This window comes from Vombatus ursinus, unplaced genomic scaffold (assembly GCF_900497805.2).
Source record: "Vombatus ursinus unplaced genomic scaffold, bare-nosed wombat genome assembly UNPS02014820.1, whole genome shotgun sequence".
NCBI lineage: Eukaryota > Metazoa > Chordata > Mammalia > Diprotodontia > Vombatidae > Vombatus > Vombatus ursinus.
The window spans coordinates 20,000,113-20,019,275 of NW_020954598.1; the positions used below are offsets into that span (position 1 = coordinate 20,000,113).

The 19,163-nt window shown below is 38.8% G+C and overlaps 1 protein-coding gene across 6 annotated transcripts in view; it reads right to left on the reverse strand.

The window, feature by feature from the left end:
* Window positions 1-19,163, reverse strand: part of PHF7 (PHD finger protein 7) — a 32,226-nt gene that overhangs the window by 12,243 nt on the left and 820 nt on the right. The window contains exons 1-4 of one of the 6 annotated variants that reach the window (XM_027836941.1): window positions 19,005-19,074; window positions 13,594-13,629; window positions 12,937-12,989; window positions 11,214-11,251 (exon numbers count right to left, since the gene is read on the reverse strand). In XM_027836941.1, coding sequence (XP_027692742.1) covers window positions 11,214-11,251; window positions 12,937-12,989; window positions 13,594-13,605 — 103 coding nt within the window. In that variant the 5' untranslated portion in view covers window positions 13,606-13,629; window positions 19,005-19,074. Of the gene's footprint in view, window positions 1-11,213; window positions 11,252-12,936; window positions 12,990-13,593; window positions 13,630-19,004; window positions 19,088-19,163 lie in introns of those variants that run through there. The other 5 variants (XM_027836947.1, XM_027836943.1, XM_027836942.1 and 2 more) reach the window with 5 other exon arrangements.

Sequence of the window (19,163 nt, forward strand, 5' to 3'; positions counted from 1 at the left end):
CCCCCAAAAAAAGTCTATTCATGACCCAGAGGCATAAGCATAAAGCTTAGTGGAGTCAGCATACAGTCTCTCTAGCATCTGAAAGCAGTACACCTTCTGGAGCTATTTCTCCAAATCCCACTCTAGTTTGCAGGCTAGGTCTCCCAAGGTGAACGTTACTGTTAGAGCCTGTCTCTGGTCATGGGTTTCTAGTAGTCACATGCCTAATAATTTGAAGTACACCTCTGTGCTTAGTAATTACCCTTAGAAAAAGGGTATTTATTAATTTAGTAAGAACAATTGATTCAAAATATTTCCCCCCAAAAAAGCCTATGGCACATTCTCTTCTCCCAGAGTTCAGAAGACAGTTTAAAGTACAATGACATTAAGATACATGTGTAAAGAATATGTGTAGCCAAAGGGTAAACATATTTCCTTGTTATTGGAAGCCCTTTCTTGAAGTTATAGAAACGTTCTTTTCTGGTTCAAAGGATTCCATGCCCTCAGATTATGTTCTTCCTTGGATATCTTTCTAAATCTGATTGTTTGTGTTTGGTGTGCTTCTCTCTGATATGGGTTGGGTTTGTTGTTCTGTACTAGAGCAGTCTTTCTATGTCAACAGGGGAGGAAGAGTGCAATACTACCCACCCTTCACCCCCCATACTCTTTGGTAGAGGTAAGAGGGTCTGCCCTTTTTAAGGTGCTCTTGAGTCTGGAAGCTACCAGTGCTGGACTGTGTTCTTCTAAACTGGCTTGCTGTATTATGCCTAAGCCCAGAGATGTGTCTGATTTTTGCCACATCACAAAATATTTCCTAAGCGTTATCTTCTTTCATTCAATGACCCAAGTATATCACTTCTAAAATGATTAAGCACTTGTTCCACCTAGTTTATACCTTTGACTGATTCAATTGGGAAATCTGGGCCTTCATGGTTTACATTAACTGGGGATAGAAACCTCCATCCTTGCATTTATGTTACCAAAAATAAGTACATAAACTTTACTCTGTAAGTACTACTTGGGTGAGAGTCATGATTACCTACTGATTTTTTAAAAAAAAATTATGTTTTTATTGATTTCTTTTGTTTTACATTATATTTACTTCTAAATGTAATCCCCTCACTTGTCCCCTGCTCAGCGAGCCTTCTTTTGTAATAGAAATTTAAAAAGAAAAAGAAAAAAAAAAGCAGTTTGGCAAAACCAACATATCAACTGCATCAGATGGTATATGCAATATTCCATGTATAAAGTCCTCCACCTTAGCACTGAAGTGAAGAAGTTGTATTTTCTCAAGTCCTGTTTAGGTCTAAGCCTGGTCATTATGATTACAAACTATTCAGTTGCACTGTTTTTTCCATTTCTGTTGTTGCAGTCATTGTGTATATTGTTTTTCAGGTTTTGCTAACTTTGAATTGCATCAATTCACATATCTTCTCTTTTTTCTGAATTATTTTTGTTTTTATTTGTGTTTTTGCTAGGCAATGGGGTTAAGTGACTTGTCCAGGGTCACACAGCTAGTGAGTGTTATGTGTCTGAGGCTGCATTTGAACTCGGGTCCTCCTGACTCCAGGGCCGGTGCTCTATCCACAACACCACCTACCCACCTCCTGAATTCTTAACATTAATATTCTCTTCTTAGAGTGCAGTGATAGATACTATTATATGCATGTACCACAATTTGTTAAGCCATTTTCCAAATGATCGTTATCTACTTTTCAGTTCTATGCTACCACAAAAAACTACTACTATGAACATTTTGGTATGTATGTAACCTTGTTTTCTTTGACCTCCTTAGGCTATATGTCTCACAGTAGGATTCCTAGGCCAAAGGATATGGACATTTTAGTCTCTTTTTAAAAGAAAAATTCCAAATTGCTTTCAAGGATGGTTCATAGTTTTACCAACATATTAGTCTGCTATCTTCCTTTCCAACATTATTTCCATCTTTTGTCATCTTCGTCAATTTCCTGGATTCGAGGTGAAATCTCAAGACTCACTTTGATTTGCATTTCTGTAATTATTACTGTAATCTTCCCTGTGGTTGTTAACAGTTCTCAATTCTTTTGGGGAATGGCTCTTGGTCTTATATAATTGTGTTACTCGCCTATATAATGTGAATGTTGTACCTTTATTAGAGATATTTGATGCAAAATGTTTTCCTAATTGGTAGTTTCCATTATCTTAGATGTGGCATTTTATTTGTTCAAAAAGCTTTTCAATTTCATGTAACTAAAATTACCTATTTTATTTTTTGTGATTGTCTTTGTCCTTCTCTTAGCTATAATTGTAAAAGATAATGCAATCCACTTTCATTAAATTTACGTATGTGTGATTTTGCATAAAATACGTTGAATATCCATTTAGAACTTCCTGTAGTATATGGTACAAAATGTTTGTCCAAACCTTATTTTTTCTAAATTGCTTTCAAATTTTCCAAGCAATTATTATAATAGATATTTTTTCCCTAAGTTCTTAGGTTTATTGAACACTAAGTTACAGAATATGATAGTTGCTGATTCTTGCTTATCAAGAATAAGGTGGGGAATGTAGGTGGAGTGGTCCATCAAGCTCTGTCCTGGACTCTCTTTACTTCTCCCCCTATATTATTTCACTTGGTGATCTCATCAGTTCTCATGGTTTCAATGATCATTGTCTATACAGATGACTCTCGGTTATACTTGTCCAGCCGTAACCTCTCTCCAGACCTACAGTCTTGCATCTTTAACAGCTCTTCAGACATCTTGAACTGAATGTCACATTGACATTTTAAACTATGTCCAAAACTTGTCATCTTTTCCCCCCAACCCTCCCCTTTTCCTAATTTCCTTATTGCTGTGGAAGGCACCACTATCTGTCCAGTCACTGAGGCTTGCAATCTAGGTGTCTTCACTCTCTTTCTCTCTCACTCCCCCTCCCCTATATCAATCAGAGTTGAAGTCCCAGCTTTTTCATCACTCTAACATCTCACACATACACATCCTTCTCTTCTGACACTGCCACCACCCTGGTTTAGGCCCTTATCACCTCACACCTGGACTACTACAAGTCTGTTGGTTGGTGTCCCTGTCTCAAGTCTCTCCTGACTCCACTCAGTTGTCAATGTGATCTTCCTAAAGAACAGGTTTGATCATCACTATCTCCTCCTTCCATTCAATAAACTCCAGTGGCTCCCTATCACTTCCAGGATCAAATAGCAAATCCTTTGCTTTGCATTCAAAGTCCTTGTTAATCTTTCCTTGTCCTACCTCTCTACCTTATGTGCCTCTGTGTACTTCCTCTGCTGAGACCTGCTGACACTAGCTTCATTGTTCCTTAAACAAAATGCTTCATATCTCCCAACTGTGAATATGTAAGAAGAGTGAGAGAAAGAGGTAGAGTATGAAGGATAATCAAGAGAGTCCTGGAACAAATAATAAGTTTCTTGAACTTCATAACACAACAGACCATTGTTAACGCACATTCAAATTGAAGAAGTTCTTCAACCAATCTGATAAGATTATAGGGCTTCGGTCATTAGATGAAGGTACAAATGTGATACACAGAAATCCTAGTGATTGGCTGAACTAGGATCAGCTACAACCCCTGTGGTCTATAAACGCAAGCTGGCTCCATTCTGAAGTTTCAATCCTTGAGGATTCTCTCTTCATCTTTTCCCTTGTACCTCTTCCAGAACACAGCAAGGACAAAGAACTTCTCATTCCCCACCTCACCCCAAGCAGTGGTTGATTGTGTCGCAGAAGGATATGGTCATAGCAGAAATGAGCATATACATATACTGTATGAAAGAAGAATTCAAGAATATTCATCCCTGAACCTCAACTTTCTGTATAGAAAAGAGTCTGAATTCCCTAAAAATCATGATCCTGGCCTTTTATCAGAAAAAGGAGATTTCTGGTAGTTGTTTTGTGGATACTCCAAGTTCAAGAGTTCTCGAATTTAATAGATCCAGGTACAAAATCTTTTAGAAAAAAGATGTCCTGATGTGTACAGCTTCTTGGAGGAGGAAAATTGTGCATATGGTTCTTGCAGGACATCCTATTTGGAAGGTAAAGTCAGATAAGGGATCTGCTTTTATTAAAAGGGCTGGCAGTCCCCATTTGGAGGATTTCAGAGGAGCCAGAAACTGGAGGTAGCAGAGACAACAGCTAAGCAGGGTCTGGAAGCATACAGCGAAGTGACATCAGGCAGTGTTCAGCAGAGTAGCTTCTGGCAGAAACTTGAGACCAAAGTCATTGAGAGCAGTGTGAATACATTAGCAGCCCTATAGTATTAGAGGAATGACTTGCTTCTCCTCACAAACCTTGATCATACATGTTCCTTACATGTGCTCCTTTTCACATATGCCAGTCACATGTACCCTGTGTCTGTGCCTCCCTACTTGTAGCCTCTATGTGTGTCCACTCTTCTGCTGGTGCTGAGTGTACCTCTCTCAATAGTGTATTGCTACTATGCCATTTTCGCAAATGTCTTTGCTTTGAGCTAATTGTGTTATCTGGCTGCCTGCTGAAAGGTAAATATGTCAGCAGGAGCTGATGACCTATAGTTTCAGGGATGTGGATCCAGAATATCTTGACCCTAGGGTAGCCATCCTCCAGGGAACCTGCCTTGCAAATCAGAACATGATTCTAGGCCCTAAAAATAGAAAAAGGAGCTCCACAGTATAGAAACTGAAGGGAAAGTAGAGTGGGTTGGGGATACAAGAGGGACAGGGCTGGCTTAGATGGATATAAGGGATGAAGAGAGGTGGGAGGGGAAAATAACTCCACAGGGTAGACTCTCATTTTGTATCCCCAGGATTTTAAGTGGAGCCATAGAAGAGTACATTGTCATGCTTTTTTCAGCAGCTATACCTCTGAGTTGCTTACCAAAAAAATAACAACTCACATTACATAATGTTAGAATATAAGCTCCTTGCAAATAAATTGTTTCATTTACTGTGTTTTCACATTAGGCGCTCTCTACTTGTTGATAAATTATCATTCTCCAAGCAAAAGCTGGAAGGTGGGGAAGGGTATGACAGAGTAGATGACAAATCTCTGATTGTAGTAAGGGGGTCAGTAGCAGGGGCTTAGTCTATGATTCTCTAATCATCAGGATAATCTTTGCCATAGGGCCAGCCTACTTAGCTCTGGCCTCAGCTCAGACAATCTCTGATTAGGAATAAACAGTAGGCATCCTTGAGCCAGTGTTCAGAATCCTTGACACATCATCTACAAGGAGATTATCAGTTTAACACTGGACCTGGCCCTGGGACCATCATTTATTAACTTGGTCATTGGCCACATAGTTCTGAAATTTCTATAGTGACACATTTCTCTATCCTTGCTGTGGTCTGACCCAGTCATCTGTAGTCATTTAAAAGAGAGGAAGAAAAGAGTGTACATTATGGTGGGAACATGCCAGACTCACTGCAGATATCATATGCTGAGCTTGCAAAATGGTGCATGTGGGTAGCTTTGTTTGTTAAATTGAAGACCTGCTACTCCCAGACTGAGCCCGGCAGCAACTCTGGGTAATGCTAGCGATACCCAAGAGACATCAGAAACAAGCTAAAGAAGGAATAGTATACAACAATATGTTGAGCAGTAAACTGATAGGGTTCACAGAAGGGCTTCCTGAAATGAGATCACTTTTGACCTTGGAAGCTCTGCTAACCATTACATTGAAGCTCTAGGAGAAGACTTTTGCCTAGCTGGTTGGTCAAGACCATACGGCAGTGAGATGAATCTTGTTTTTCCCTTGGAAGCCTTGAAAGTAGAGTGTGAAAGTATTTCCTTGGAAAAAAGCATTTGGGCATATCTGATATAGGTCCCAAAGATGGGGTGGAGTGAAATGAAGATTTTGCATCATAGCAGGATGAGCTAAGTTCATTTGTCTGGGAGTTCTAAAGCTGTCTTTAAAAAATTATTCAGTAAATGTACTCTAACCTATAACATGGAAAAATAATCCTTTTAGGAAAGTAATCTGTTCATGGGAAGTTGGGAAGGAGATACGAATCTCTTCTGAAGCTGAAGTGAGTCATTTTGACAAATTGGGATAATTTTCACATTTCTTATCCTAGGTGAGATGGCACTGAAAGGCTGGGAACTACGGGATGGGGAAGTCAAGTCCCATCTGGGTGCATATATGCTCTGGTGAGTGAACTGGGGCTGCTAAAGCCTCAGCTGCCACCTGGTGGCTTACCCAGCTTTGGCACCTCCAGCCCTGCCTTCTGGTGACATTTAGACACTGGTCTCGTGTCAAAGTGAAATATAGTGTATCATGAGTTTAACATGTAATATAAACGGTGTTTGTAACCATCTATGTGGTTGCCATATTATATACTTTTGCTGTATTAACTTTGCTTACACACGCTTGTATTATATTTTAGTATATCTTTCATTACTTTAACCCTGTCATGTATTGCCTTATTTCAGGACTACATGAGATTTGTTTACTTGGTCTGTGATATACAATGTGGTCACATGTGCTTTGGATTTATATGCTATATACTTTGTTTCCATGTGTACTCATGCTTGTGGAAGGCAATTCCAATGTAAATGATATATAATAGGTACCTACCTGTATGGGTACTGGTATCTGGAATAACTACCAGTGATTGTTATATTCTCATTTATGTATATCGTTGTTCAGTTGTGTCCAACTCTTCACGGCCTCATGGACCATAGCATGCCAATCCTGTCCATGGGGTTTTCTTGGCAAAGATACTGGAGTGGTTTGCCATATCCTTCTCAGCGGAACAGAGGTTTAAGTAACTTGTCCAGGATCACAGAGCTAGAACTCAGGTCGTCCTGACTCCAGGCCCAGTGCTTTATCCACTGAGCCACCCAGCTTCCTCCTTCATTTATGTATATATACATTTAAAATGCATGTTTATAGATGTCCTGTTGTATCCTATATAATTTGTAGCAAATGCATATTTCTTTTACTGGTGAAGGATAAGGGTTCTGCTCATAATAGCTATGACCCTAGGTTTCTCTGAATGGTGTTCCCCAATGACTAATAGGAACAAAATACTTCATTTGTTCTCTCTGACCAAAAGGCTTAGTGTCCAAAGGCAGGGGAACTAAGGCTGATCAGTCAGCTAGCTGGAGGACTAATGAGGGAAAGAGAAAAAAGTAGAGAAGATGGAGGACTTAGGAACTAACATGACTGGTCATGAGCATGCAAACTCAGATCCCATCCCTGGGGCTGAGGTGGGGTACACAATAATCAGTCTACCGTACAGTTAGTACCTAAGCAGTAGGCAGAGCTTTGTTCTTGTTTTGCTGAGTAAGGGCAACCAGCAAGGTATGCTAAAGTAGCACATGGACCTGCCCAAAGCACCTACTCTCATCTTCTACTGCAGAGAGAGAGAGAGAGAGAGAGAGAGAGAGAGAGAGAGAGAGAGAGAAGAGTTCATGAGAAATAACAGAATTGCTTGCCTTCCGCTCCCATGGACATGGAAGTGGGGCAGGGAGTAGGAAGATATGAGAAATTGGGTGGGGGTAGAGAACCTTGACCTTGGGAAGCAACTGCTGCATTTTTCATATTATTTGTTTTGCTTTGTAATCTAATTAAAAGTGATTTTCGGTAGCTTAAAGAATTTCCAGTGGATGAGGTTTGAGCCAAGAGAAACAATCCACTAAGAAGACTTAAGGAGTAAATGGAAGGTAGTGCTGGGTAGACTATCCATGCACACCCACAACCACCAATGCCAGTTAAAATAAACAGTTGGTTAATTTTGCATAGACAACCTTAAAAGGAGACTGCTTCCAAATTTTTTAATCATAATATAAAAATGCATAACTTGAGGCTTGTTAAAACTGAAAAATCACCAAATTGGAACCTCAGGACTGATGTTGAATGAAAAAATCCTACTCAGAGCAAGTTAAAGAGGAAGGAAGAAAGTTCTTCATATTATTAGAATCAGTATCTGACATCTCCAAATCACAGAAGAAGATCTTAAATTCAAAGAGAAGCACAACAGCAGTTAAAATTCTTGTGACCTATAGTCTCCTTCATGAGGCAGCTAAGCTGACCTGAGTTCAAATACAACCTCACATACTTACTTACTAGCTTGACGACTCTAGGCAAGTCACTTAACCTCTGTCAGCTTCAGTTTCCTCAGCTCTGAAATAGGGATAATAACAGCACCTGCCTCCTAGGGTTGTGAGAATCAAATGAAATCATATTTCTACAGCACGTAGCATAAAGTCTGGTGCTTAATAAATGCTTATTTCCTTCCCTTGCCTCATGATTTGAAATTACATAAGAACTATGCTGATCAATCCTGGATGAGACCACATCAAGGTTTCTGACTTCATAAATTCCATATCCCAAGATGCAACCCAAACCAGCAGGCATTTATTAAACATCTTCTATGCTAAAGCTACTGTGCTAGACAATGGGGATACACAAAATGGAAAAAAGTCCTCCCCCTCAAACTGTTTACATTCTGTGGAGAGGATACATGCACACAGCTGTAAAGCACATGCTAATTTGAGGGAAATGGAACAAGCACAAATAACTAATGGGATTAGGAAAGACTTTCCTGTTGATGCAGTACATAAAATGAGCCTTGAAGGAAATGAGGGGATTCTACAAGGCAGGGGTAAGGAAGGAGCATGTTCCTGGTACGGAGGGACAGCCTGCACCAGGGCAGGGAGGTGGAAGCGGCAAGAACAATGGTTTAGCTAATCCCTGGAAAGTAAACTGGAGCCCAATCATGAAGGACTTTCAATGCCAAGTTGAGGAGTCTGAGTTGTTTTTATTTCTAGGGGTTATAGGGAGGCATTTGAGTTTCTTGAGCATAGGAGTGGCATAGTCAGACACATACTTTGGAAGTATTACTGTGGCAGCCATGCAGAAGATCAAACGGAGAGAGGAGAGAAGCCGCAACTAAGAGGCTGCTGAAATAGTACAGGTGAGAGGCAATGAGGACCTGAACTACGGTAGCGGCTGTGTGAGTGAATAAAACGAGATGGAAACAAAAGACGTTGGGGATGCAGAAGCACAAGATCTGGAAACTAAACAGGTGTGAAGCAGGGAGTTCAGGGAGAGGGAAGAGTTGAGGATGCTTGAGGTTATGAACACTGATGACTGGAAAGATGGTGGCATTCTCAACAGAAATGGAGACATAGGGGAAGATGATGAATTCCATTTTGGACATGTTGAGTTTAAGATGGTTATAGGACATTCAGGTGGAGATGTCCAACAAAACTGGGTTGGATATATACATCTGGGAGTCACTTGCATGAAGATTATAATTGAACCCACAGCAAAGAGATCGCCAAAAGAGAGGGTACAGTGAGAGAAGAGAAGGGATATACTCCATGTATGTGGGGGTACATGGAGTACTCATGGTTAGGGGTTGGGACACTGAGAATGATCCAGTCAAGGATCAAGTTAAGGTAGATGTGTATTTTCTGATTCTTGGTTTTCTATTCAACTTCCTAACAGCAAAGGTGTTCATAACTGGTTAGTCTAGTCCCAGAAATCTAGATAAACTTTTTTTGATTCACTTTCATATTGTTTTTAAAAAAAATTCTCTTTTATTATGACCAAACATATGCAATAGATTAAAAGGCTTCAATGTCTAGAAATATATTTGGGCCAACTTCATGAAACACAGCAGATCATCAAGATAAATTTCAGAGATGGAAAAGTTTAGAAAAGAAAATAGATTGATGACACTTTTTAAAAAGCTTTTGTTTGAGAAACAAAAATGGCAACTTATTTTGAAGTTATTTGAAATGTTACTCTTTTGCACAAAAATAATCTTCCTCTTAGAGGGACTAAAGAAACAATCAGTAGTCTTGAAACTGGAAACTCCTAAATTTGCTTGAATTAACAAGTCATTATGATGGTGTTATAAAAAAAAAAATCACATGATGGACTATAAAAAAAGAACCATAAAGTTCTTGTCACCCAAAATACAAAGTGGATTTCTCCATTTATTGGGGGAAATTGTTTGTGGTAAGAAGAAAATCAGTCTTCTCTAACATTCAGTTTAACTGACATTTTACACCACAAACAAATGAGTTGTACTATCAGAGACATATCCATCTTGATGTTGGACTCAGTCTGAGGAAGGTTTCATTGGTATCATTGAAGTAAATCAGAAAACAGGTACAACAAAGAAAGTAACAAGTACACCAAATCTCAAAAGTGCTCATATAAAAAGAGCCAGAGAAAAGGGCTATGACAATGCAGCAACTAAGTTTGGCATTTAAAATAGTGTTTAGGCAGTTATTTTAATTTTGTATACATTATTAATTTATTCATTAAGTTTCTGTAGGTCCAGAGATGATATCCTTTGATAGACTAAGTAAAAAGACCTATAATTTTTTAATGGCTCATTTCATAAGCAGACTGTGTTGATTTCTGTGTTGAAAACAACCTTGAAAGGGCATAGCAACTGATACACAATGATTCTTGGGGGTTAATATCTTAAATGCTTTGTAGAGACAAACTAAATTAATCCACAAAGTCCTGGATTGTGTAATATCAAATGATCCAATATAGAACCTGGAAATCATTGTTACTATGACATAGTATTCAAATTAAATATTTTTATATTATTTACATGGCTGATATTCTTAGCCATGTTGACAAAATAACCAAAGCCTTGCAAAATAAAAATGCATGTGTTTCAAAGGAGTAGAATGATGCACGGGTCAAAAAAAAAAAAAGATATATGAGAAAATCCATTAAACTGCACATCAAAACACTTAGATAATGGTTTAAAGTATGGACATTTGTTCAGAGTTCTATGTTGTAGACACAAAGTCAAACTAATGCACTGCTATGAGTCACAGGATAAAATATGCAGTTTTTCAGACCAATAGTTATATAACGCTAAAATTTAAAAGATTCTGGATACTATTTTTTAATGCAATTTGATTAAAGGATACAATTTGATAAAAGGTATAACAAAATGAAATTACCACTGATTGCAAATTTCTTTCTGGAAGCAAATTTTTCTCGATGAATCCAACAGATTTATGAGCCAAGATAATGTAAATGGCATAAATGAAATAGCAGCAATTTAAATTCTAATGGCATAAATGAAATAGCAGCAATTTAAATTCTACAGACATTTCATTAGAAATGGAAGGCTTTAAATAACAGGCACTAGTAATCCTCCATTTCTGGAGTCAGCAACATTAGACCTACTGAAATAATACACAGATATGGACTCACTGAATCTTATACAATCCTAGAAACAGCAATGAGGATACTTTTAACCTTACCTGCAACTGGAGCATCATGTGAGAGATTTTTCAGTAAACTGAAATTAATAAAAACATACTTAAGATCTTCTCTTGCTCAAGAAAATTAATCTAATATGGCCACACTGAATAAAAAACCAAATTACAAACAAAATCAATTTAAACCAAGTAACAGTTTTGCTACAAGTAAAGCTTGAAGAGTTAAATTGTGAGAAAAGAATGAAGTATGTTTTTTCTTTCATTATTAGAATTTTGTGTATTCTTCAAAATGTGATTTTCTTTTTAACCCAAGAAATATAAATGATATATGAGTAACGGAGCCATTCTGGTTAAATACAATTCAAAGGTATGGAAATGGGGAAGGAAATTCCAGAATGTTCTCTTTTGTTACTTTTAGTACTTTTTCTCTACAATAATTTGTTAGTTTCTGTTTAACAGTTCCAAACTATAATTTGACTTGTACCAGTACTTGTGATTTTTTTTGTTCTTGTTCAAGTTGTGTTTTAATTCATTTTATGCATTTAATTTAACACTGTCCATATGTAAGCACAAATTAAATGTGTAATTGATAACTGTATATTTTGTCTTAGTTGCTTTTTGTACTATTTTTACATCACAAATTACAAAGCTGATTCGAGGGCTCTCTTTTGTATGTGCTGCTTGCCTTGGACACCAAAATTCTTGTTAAGGCTCTGGCTAAATGTGGAAAGGTGAATCTAATTATCTTACCACCCCAGGACAGAAGGGATTATAGGATTTAAAAAAAGGGCAACTTTGGCAAAAAGGGTAGTTGGGATGGATGCTTTACATGCAACCATTTTTACTTGCTGCTATAACACTCTTAAATATATTTTTCTTTGTAACTGTTGCTTCTTTAAATTCATCTGTTTTACATTGGATTTGGAATCAAAAGAGTTCCGGTTTGAATCCCACCTTTGATATTCATTAGCTGTGTGACAATGGATTATCATTTAACATTTTTGCGCCTTACTTTCCTCATTCAAAAGTGAAAATAATAATGCCTCTAAGTATCTAATTCACAGGTTATTGGGAAGACCTAATTTACATACAGTGCTTTGTAAACCTTGAAGTACTATGTTGTCAGCTATAATTATAAAATTTTTGAGTTAAAATTTATTAGATGCTTAGCTCTTGAGTAGCTTAGAGGAACAAGTAGTCATTCTGAGAAGTGGATCTGGTAGTGAAAGCTGGAACAGAATTTGAGATGTATTCAAGTTTGAGCTCTAGTAGAACTAGAACAACTTTTTCTAACTTGCCTGTGTTTAACCTTTCTGTATGGCAGCATGAGAAAGAGATAAAGGGCAAGAAGATGATGTGTGGAAAATGTTTTGAGCTCCCCTAAATGATAATAGCTAATATTTATAAAGTGCTGAAAGATTTGCAAAGCTCTAAACATAAATTATTACAGGCAATCCTCACAACAACCCTGTGAGATAGATGTTAATCCTATTTTAAAGATGAAGAAAATGAAGCTAGGAGAAGTTAAAGTGATTTGCCCAAGATGGTCAACAAGTATTTTATTAAGCACCTGCTAAGTGCCAAGTACCATGCTAAGCACTGGCTAGCAACTGCCAGAGGCAGTATTTGAACACAGGACTTCCTGACTCCAAATTTAGCACTCTTCCCCCTATATCATGCTGCATCCAGAATCAATCCTGTAATATTACTCTGACTTTCCAGGGAAAAGTAATTTAAAAAGGACAGGTCTCTCTGCCCACCTTACCAGGCCCTGAAGACTGCTGCATCTGTGCTGTCCACCAAGACATAACTGGATTTCTGTATAAAAAGGAAAAAATACAAAATGACCTTTGAGGTCCCCCTTCTCTACCTTCTGTGGCTTTTCCCTTACCATCCCACCCATTATCTCAGAAACAAGACCAGGAACTCTGAAGAATGTCATCATTTCTTTTAATACTTTTAGAAAATGCATAAAATATACCTACTGCCTACAGTATCCTTCTAAGTTTTCCTTTCTGCCCCATTCCCTCAATCTAGGATTGGTCAACCCTCACAAAATAGACTAAATAAATTCCTATTATGCTGAGCCATTTTCAGTTTCTAGAGGCAAGAGGCTCTTTCTCTTTGTTATCTGACCCTTTTGTTATCCCTCTCCCCCAATTCTACCATCTGTAAAACTGCAAAATGAAGAATAATCCACAGCTACTTGACAAATAGCCAATAATCTTCTGAAGTAGGCCAATTCTACCTCAGTCCTTCTGTCTTCCCCTTTCTGTTCACAATTCTCATTAACCACTGCTTCCCTTTCCAACCTGGAATCTCTCTGTAATTTTAAAAATAGACTCTTCCAGCTACAAATATTAACAAGCCTCAGAGCAATTGTTCTCAGGTCTGATAGGGTCTGGGGAATGAAATCCAGCACCTTCCAACACATGTGATCCCATCCTTGTTCATAGTCCTGTAATAATAAAAATAACTTATCTTATACAATGCTTTATAGTTACATTTTACATCTATTATCTCATTTGATTTGTACAATAACACCGTGAGATAGAAAATAATTATTTCCATTCCACAGAACAGGAAACTTAAGCTAGTGATCAGCCCATGGGCACAGAACCAGTCAGTGGCAGAACCAAAACTTAAAGCCAGGTTTACTGACCCCACTGCCTCCTTTACAAAAACATGGTGGTTAAAGAACAAATTTCTTTTGAGAAACTATTGAAATAATCAGATTGATTTGGTGTCTTTTTTTAATTGATTCTATTTATAGCTGATTGAATTTATCCAGTAACTGCCTAAGTCATGATTCTTTGTCTTGAACTTAGTTCAGAAATTCAGCTGGCCTATAATGAATTAAGTTTAGAAATCCAGTTCTCTTGTCAATCACTGTTCTATTCTTATGTCAAGGAAATCTGTCATTCTTGAAGAATGCAGAGGGACACCAGGGAGTCTGGTCTAGTATCTTTACACCACCAAGCTAGTCTTCAAAGATGTCTGGTTAGTTATCCAAAGAAATCTGGTCCACTATCTCCAACCTTGCAGGCAGACTCAAACGATAAACATTTCTTAGTCACAGGAGGGAAGGAGGGGGTTGTTGCTAGCCCCCATTCCCAATTTTGCAACCAATCATATTGTCCCCCAGCTCTATAACCCATCATCCTGATTCTGCCGTATAAGATATGGAGTTCTTTTAACCAATCATAACTTGCTCCTCTGCCTACAAAGTTCTGTTCTTTGTTCTGCTTTTCCCTAAAAACTATAAAAAGGGTAGCCATTTCCCACGGTGTGGTCTTAATCTTTTCTGAGAAACTCGAGAACCTATTTGTTGCTAAGTTCACACCTTATCAGTAAATTGATCATACTCAGAATATGGGCCTCAGTTTACCTTATTTTGGACCATAACACTATGAGATAAAAGAAGGGAAGTTCTTAAGATATTAAGGGAAACAATTTTATTTACTTATTTTAAGTCATGGGTTTTTTTGGTGTGTGAGGTAATTGGGGTTAAGTGACTTGCTCAGGGTCATATAGGTAGTTAGTGTCAAATGTCTGAGGCCAGATTTGAGCTCAGATCCCCCTGATTCTAAGGCTGAAGCTCTATCCACTGCACCACCTAGCTGCCCCTGAAACAATTTTAATGAAGAAGAAAAATAGGATTTGTTCTAGGAGACTGATGTAGATGCACAGGGATCTCACCAAATCAACTATATACAGAAGATGGAAGTAAGACCAGGCAACAAGAAGAATGTATGAGAACGACACAATTCTTTAAAAACATGGTCAGAAGTGCTAAAGTTCAATATGTATTGCGACATTTTGTGTGCTAAGGACAACAAAGAGAGTTTTTTCATTTATAGTGGGGGAAAAATAGGATCAAAGAAGGGATAGGACCTTTGAGGTATATGGGATGATTACAACTGACAACACAGAGAAGGAAGAAATGCTCAATTCTTATTTCACTTCTTTCTTCCTCTACCATAGAAAATAACCTTTGTTGGAAATGACATCCATGTCACTGAAAATGCTTAGCAAGGAGATGATATTCAAAATTAAGTATGAAGACAATAAGACAGCATCTAGTTTGCCCTTGATGAATTTACATCTTACCCTATACTCTCCAGTACTAAAAGAACTGGCAGATGTGATTATGATTCACTATCAGTAATATTTGGAAGATCATAGAAAACAGGAGAGATACCATGAGATTGGAGAAGAGCAAATGTCTAGATTGGGAAAATGTGATTACAAAGAGAAAGCACGGTTTCATCAAGAAAACATTTCCTTTCTTGACAGGCTTCCTAAACTGGCAGATGAGAGGAATGCTGTAGATGCCCAAGTTTTTAACAAAGCTTTTGATAAAGTCTCTCATACTATTCTCGTGGAGATGGAGAAATATGAACTAGATGATAATATAATTAGATTAATTCAGAATTGGTTGACACAACTCAAAAAATAGTTGTTAATGGTTCAACGTCAATATGGTAGAAAGTTTCCAGTGGAGTAATCTAAGGATCTGTGCTTGGCCCTGTGCTGTTTAATATTTTTATCAATGACACAGATGTAGGTGTAAAGGGCATGATCATTAAATGTGTCATTAAATGTGCAGATGACACAAAACTGGTCAGGATAGCTAACACAATAGATGATAGAGTCAGTATCCAAAAAATCTTGACAGCCTAGAGAAAGTAGAGTACAATACAGCCAGATTAAAATGTAACTGGGTAATGTTTAACCAAATAAATTTAAAAAAAATACAACATGAGATACTGCTCATTTGTGGTATTCTAAGTCAAAATGTAGCTTGCAGAACATTTCTATTTGAGTCTGACACCACTGGCCTGGAGCACTGAGTTGAATCTAAAAAGATGAAATTGAAGAGGAAAAAATATGAAGTCTTATACTTGGGGACAAAAGAGTAACTTCATAAGTACAATTGGGAGGCATGGTTGAAAACATTGTGAAAAAGATTTGGAGGTTTCAGTGGACTATAGACTAAATGAGTCAGTAGTGTGTTGCTTTGGCCAAAAAAGCTAATATTGCTCTCTTGAGCATATCTTATCTCTGTATATATCTTGAATCATATCTTCCAGGGAAAAGGGAGCAGAATATATTGGTACTATCACTCTCCTCAGACTTCATCTGGAATGTTGCGATCAGGTCTAGATGCCATAGTCTAAGAAGGACTACGATGAAATGAAATATCCAGATGAAATCAGGATAGTGGAAGGCCTTGAGTCTGTTATATGATGATCAGCTAAAGGTACTGGGGAGTTTAGTCTGGAGAAGAGAAGGCTCAAGGAGACATTTTCACAGAAAAAATTTGAAGGCCTGTGATAAGGACTTATTCTTTTTGGATCTAGACTTGTCCTAGATCTAGGTAGAACAACGGGTGAAACTCCCTAACAGTTAGAACTGTCCAGGTGGACAGACTGCCTTGAGAGGTGGTAGGTTCCCCTCCTTAAAGGAATTCAAGGGATGAATTCTTCTGGATTACAATAATGCTGGATGAATACTTCTCAGGTGCATTATACTAAAGATTCCTTTCAGGTGTAAGTTGGACTAGATGGCTGCTAAGGTCCCTTCCAACTAAAATTCTGTGATTCTGCAGTTTCTACTGCACATAAAATCTTATAATAAAAACCCAGATATCTCTATTTGTGTTAACTACTCCAGAGATCCACCAAATCAAATAATTAGGAAATATTTGTTGAACAGTATACCAATAAAAGAAATCTCTTGACTCAAAATTATTGGACCTTTAATTCTATCTAGTTGGCTCAATTCAAATACCACATCATCCACGAAGCCTTCCCTATGAAGGACTACTCACAGCAGTTTTGTATCACTCTTGAGCACTTAATCATACTGGCTCTTGCAGTACAATTGTTTAAAATGTCTTATATCCTCTATTAATTTGGAACACTGAGTAGGAACTCTATCTCGTTGAGCTTTGTAACCCCTTAGCACCCAGTAGGCAACTGTGAAATGTTTGCTGAACAGAGTCCAAGCCCACAAGAATAGAATGGAATAGGCCATGTCCACCTAGGGCAGTTAATTCCCTTTGGTGAAGGACGGACTCATTCTCTGACCATTTTCTGGTTCCTTCCTTACAAGTTGGGCTCAGGAACTTGGCTAGTAACCAAATTTTCTCTAGATTTGGGCTAACAGGAAAGTCACTGAAAGCAAAATGAAAATTTTCTATAGCTCCTTCACTCCTCTGCCCTCAATGTCCAGTTTAATACAAGATAGCAATTTCTACATATCAAGGCAAATAAAGCAGGGGAAAGGGGAAAGAGAAACAGACCAAATCAAGTCCTTGTTCCTCGGTAGTGTCCCTGCTGGGGCTCCTTATTATGCTGTATCGCTTCTTTGACTACATTCTGGATGAATATTCTCTTCTCTAGGAAAGTTGCAATTGTGTAATTATCAGCATTTCTGACCAAATACCATTGTAACTAAATCACCTTTGCTCCAATGAAGACCAAAGCCATTTCACTCATGCTGTTCTTTTCTGACACGTTTTCATATTGTGTCCATGGACACGTGCTTACACAGTATCTCCTCTGCCAGAGCACTAATAATATATAGGAAGGCTGAGCATAGACTTTACATTTTTCATCAACTGGAAAACTTGGAATAGGAGAAAGATGCTAATTAGGAACTGAAGCCAGTAAGACGTCCAGGTTCTGCTGAGGGACCAAAGCTTGTTCAGATTAACTCAATACGTGGATGAGGGGCACACAATTGTTGGGGGTGCTTCTGTACCAGTTAACTGAAAACCTTGAAATTCTACCTCTCTGCACAGCTGAACCAAACTCTTTTGTATTTGAAAGGAATCATTGTGCACTGGGAGTGTCAGAAGATGACACAAATATCCAAAAATTTTTGAATAAATATGCTTTTCAAAGACTTCTTTTAGCTGCTAGTATTTTATGTAAATTTCTGAACAGAAAAGTTATGCCCTTCCTCCTTGAGCTGCTGCAGCTCTTCCCTTGAAATAGTCTTACAAAAAACCCTAGTTTTTTCTGTTTGATAACAAAAAATTTGATGGACAAATCCTCAGGGTTTTTATACAAATGGCTTATTTCCAAGGTATTTGATATCTCCTAGACAAATGCCATAATTACATTTCATACTAATCAGCAAAGAGTACAGAAATGCCAATTTTTTCTATCAACTGGGTAAAAACCAACAAAATATTCCAGGCTCCCCCCAAATCGAACTTTAATAGCTCCTCTTCCAGGGCCAGTAACTGTAAGAAGGGGGTGGGGGTAGGAGGAGAGAACCAATTCTTCAGAACGTTTTCTCCACCTACCTCCATACCTTTAGAAAGTAAGGTCCTTGCGAGCAGGGGCTGTCTTTCTTTTTGCTTGTATTTATTTGTACTTCCAGCTCTTAGCACAGTGCCTGTCACACAGGAGGAGTTTAACAAACGCTCGTTTCTAGCCTGCCTTCCCCGCCCGTAGTTATTGCATAACCAGCCTTTCTACGCAGGGATCTCCTTTCCCTTGTTTCTCCCGTGACAGACAAGTGGATGGCCTTGGAGTCTGGAAGACCTGGGTTCAAATCCTGCCTCTGACATATTCAAGACCGAGGGCAAAACAGTTCGTGCCACTATAAGGGTGGAGTCCCCGCTCGGTTCCGCCCCGGCAGGCTGGGCTGGCGGTTGGGCAGAGGGGGGAGGGGGAGAGGCTCCACATGGATGCACACACACGCACACGCACACACACACACACTCTCACACACACACACACTCGCGCACGTGTCTCCGCCGCCTTCCTTGGCCGCCCTGCTCCCCCCATCTCGGGCCCGGCGGGGGGCTCCATCTACCTCCTAGGGCCGGGGAGGGCCTCGCTGGTCCCCGGGCACGGGCTGTTCCACACCCCCGCCGCGTCTCGCGCCTGCCCGCCGGGGGCCCGACCCCGGCCCGCAGCGGCTCGACCTCCGCCCTCAGCCGCCCAGCCGCCAGGCCGCCAGACAGCTGGAGGA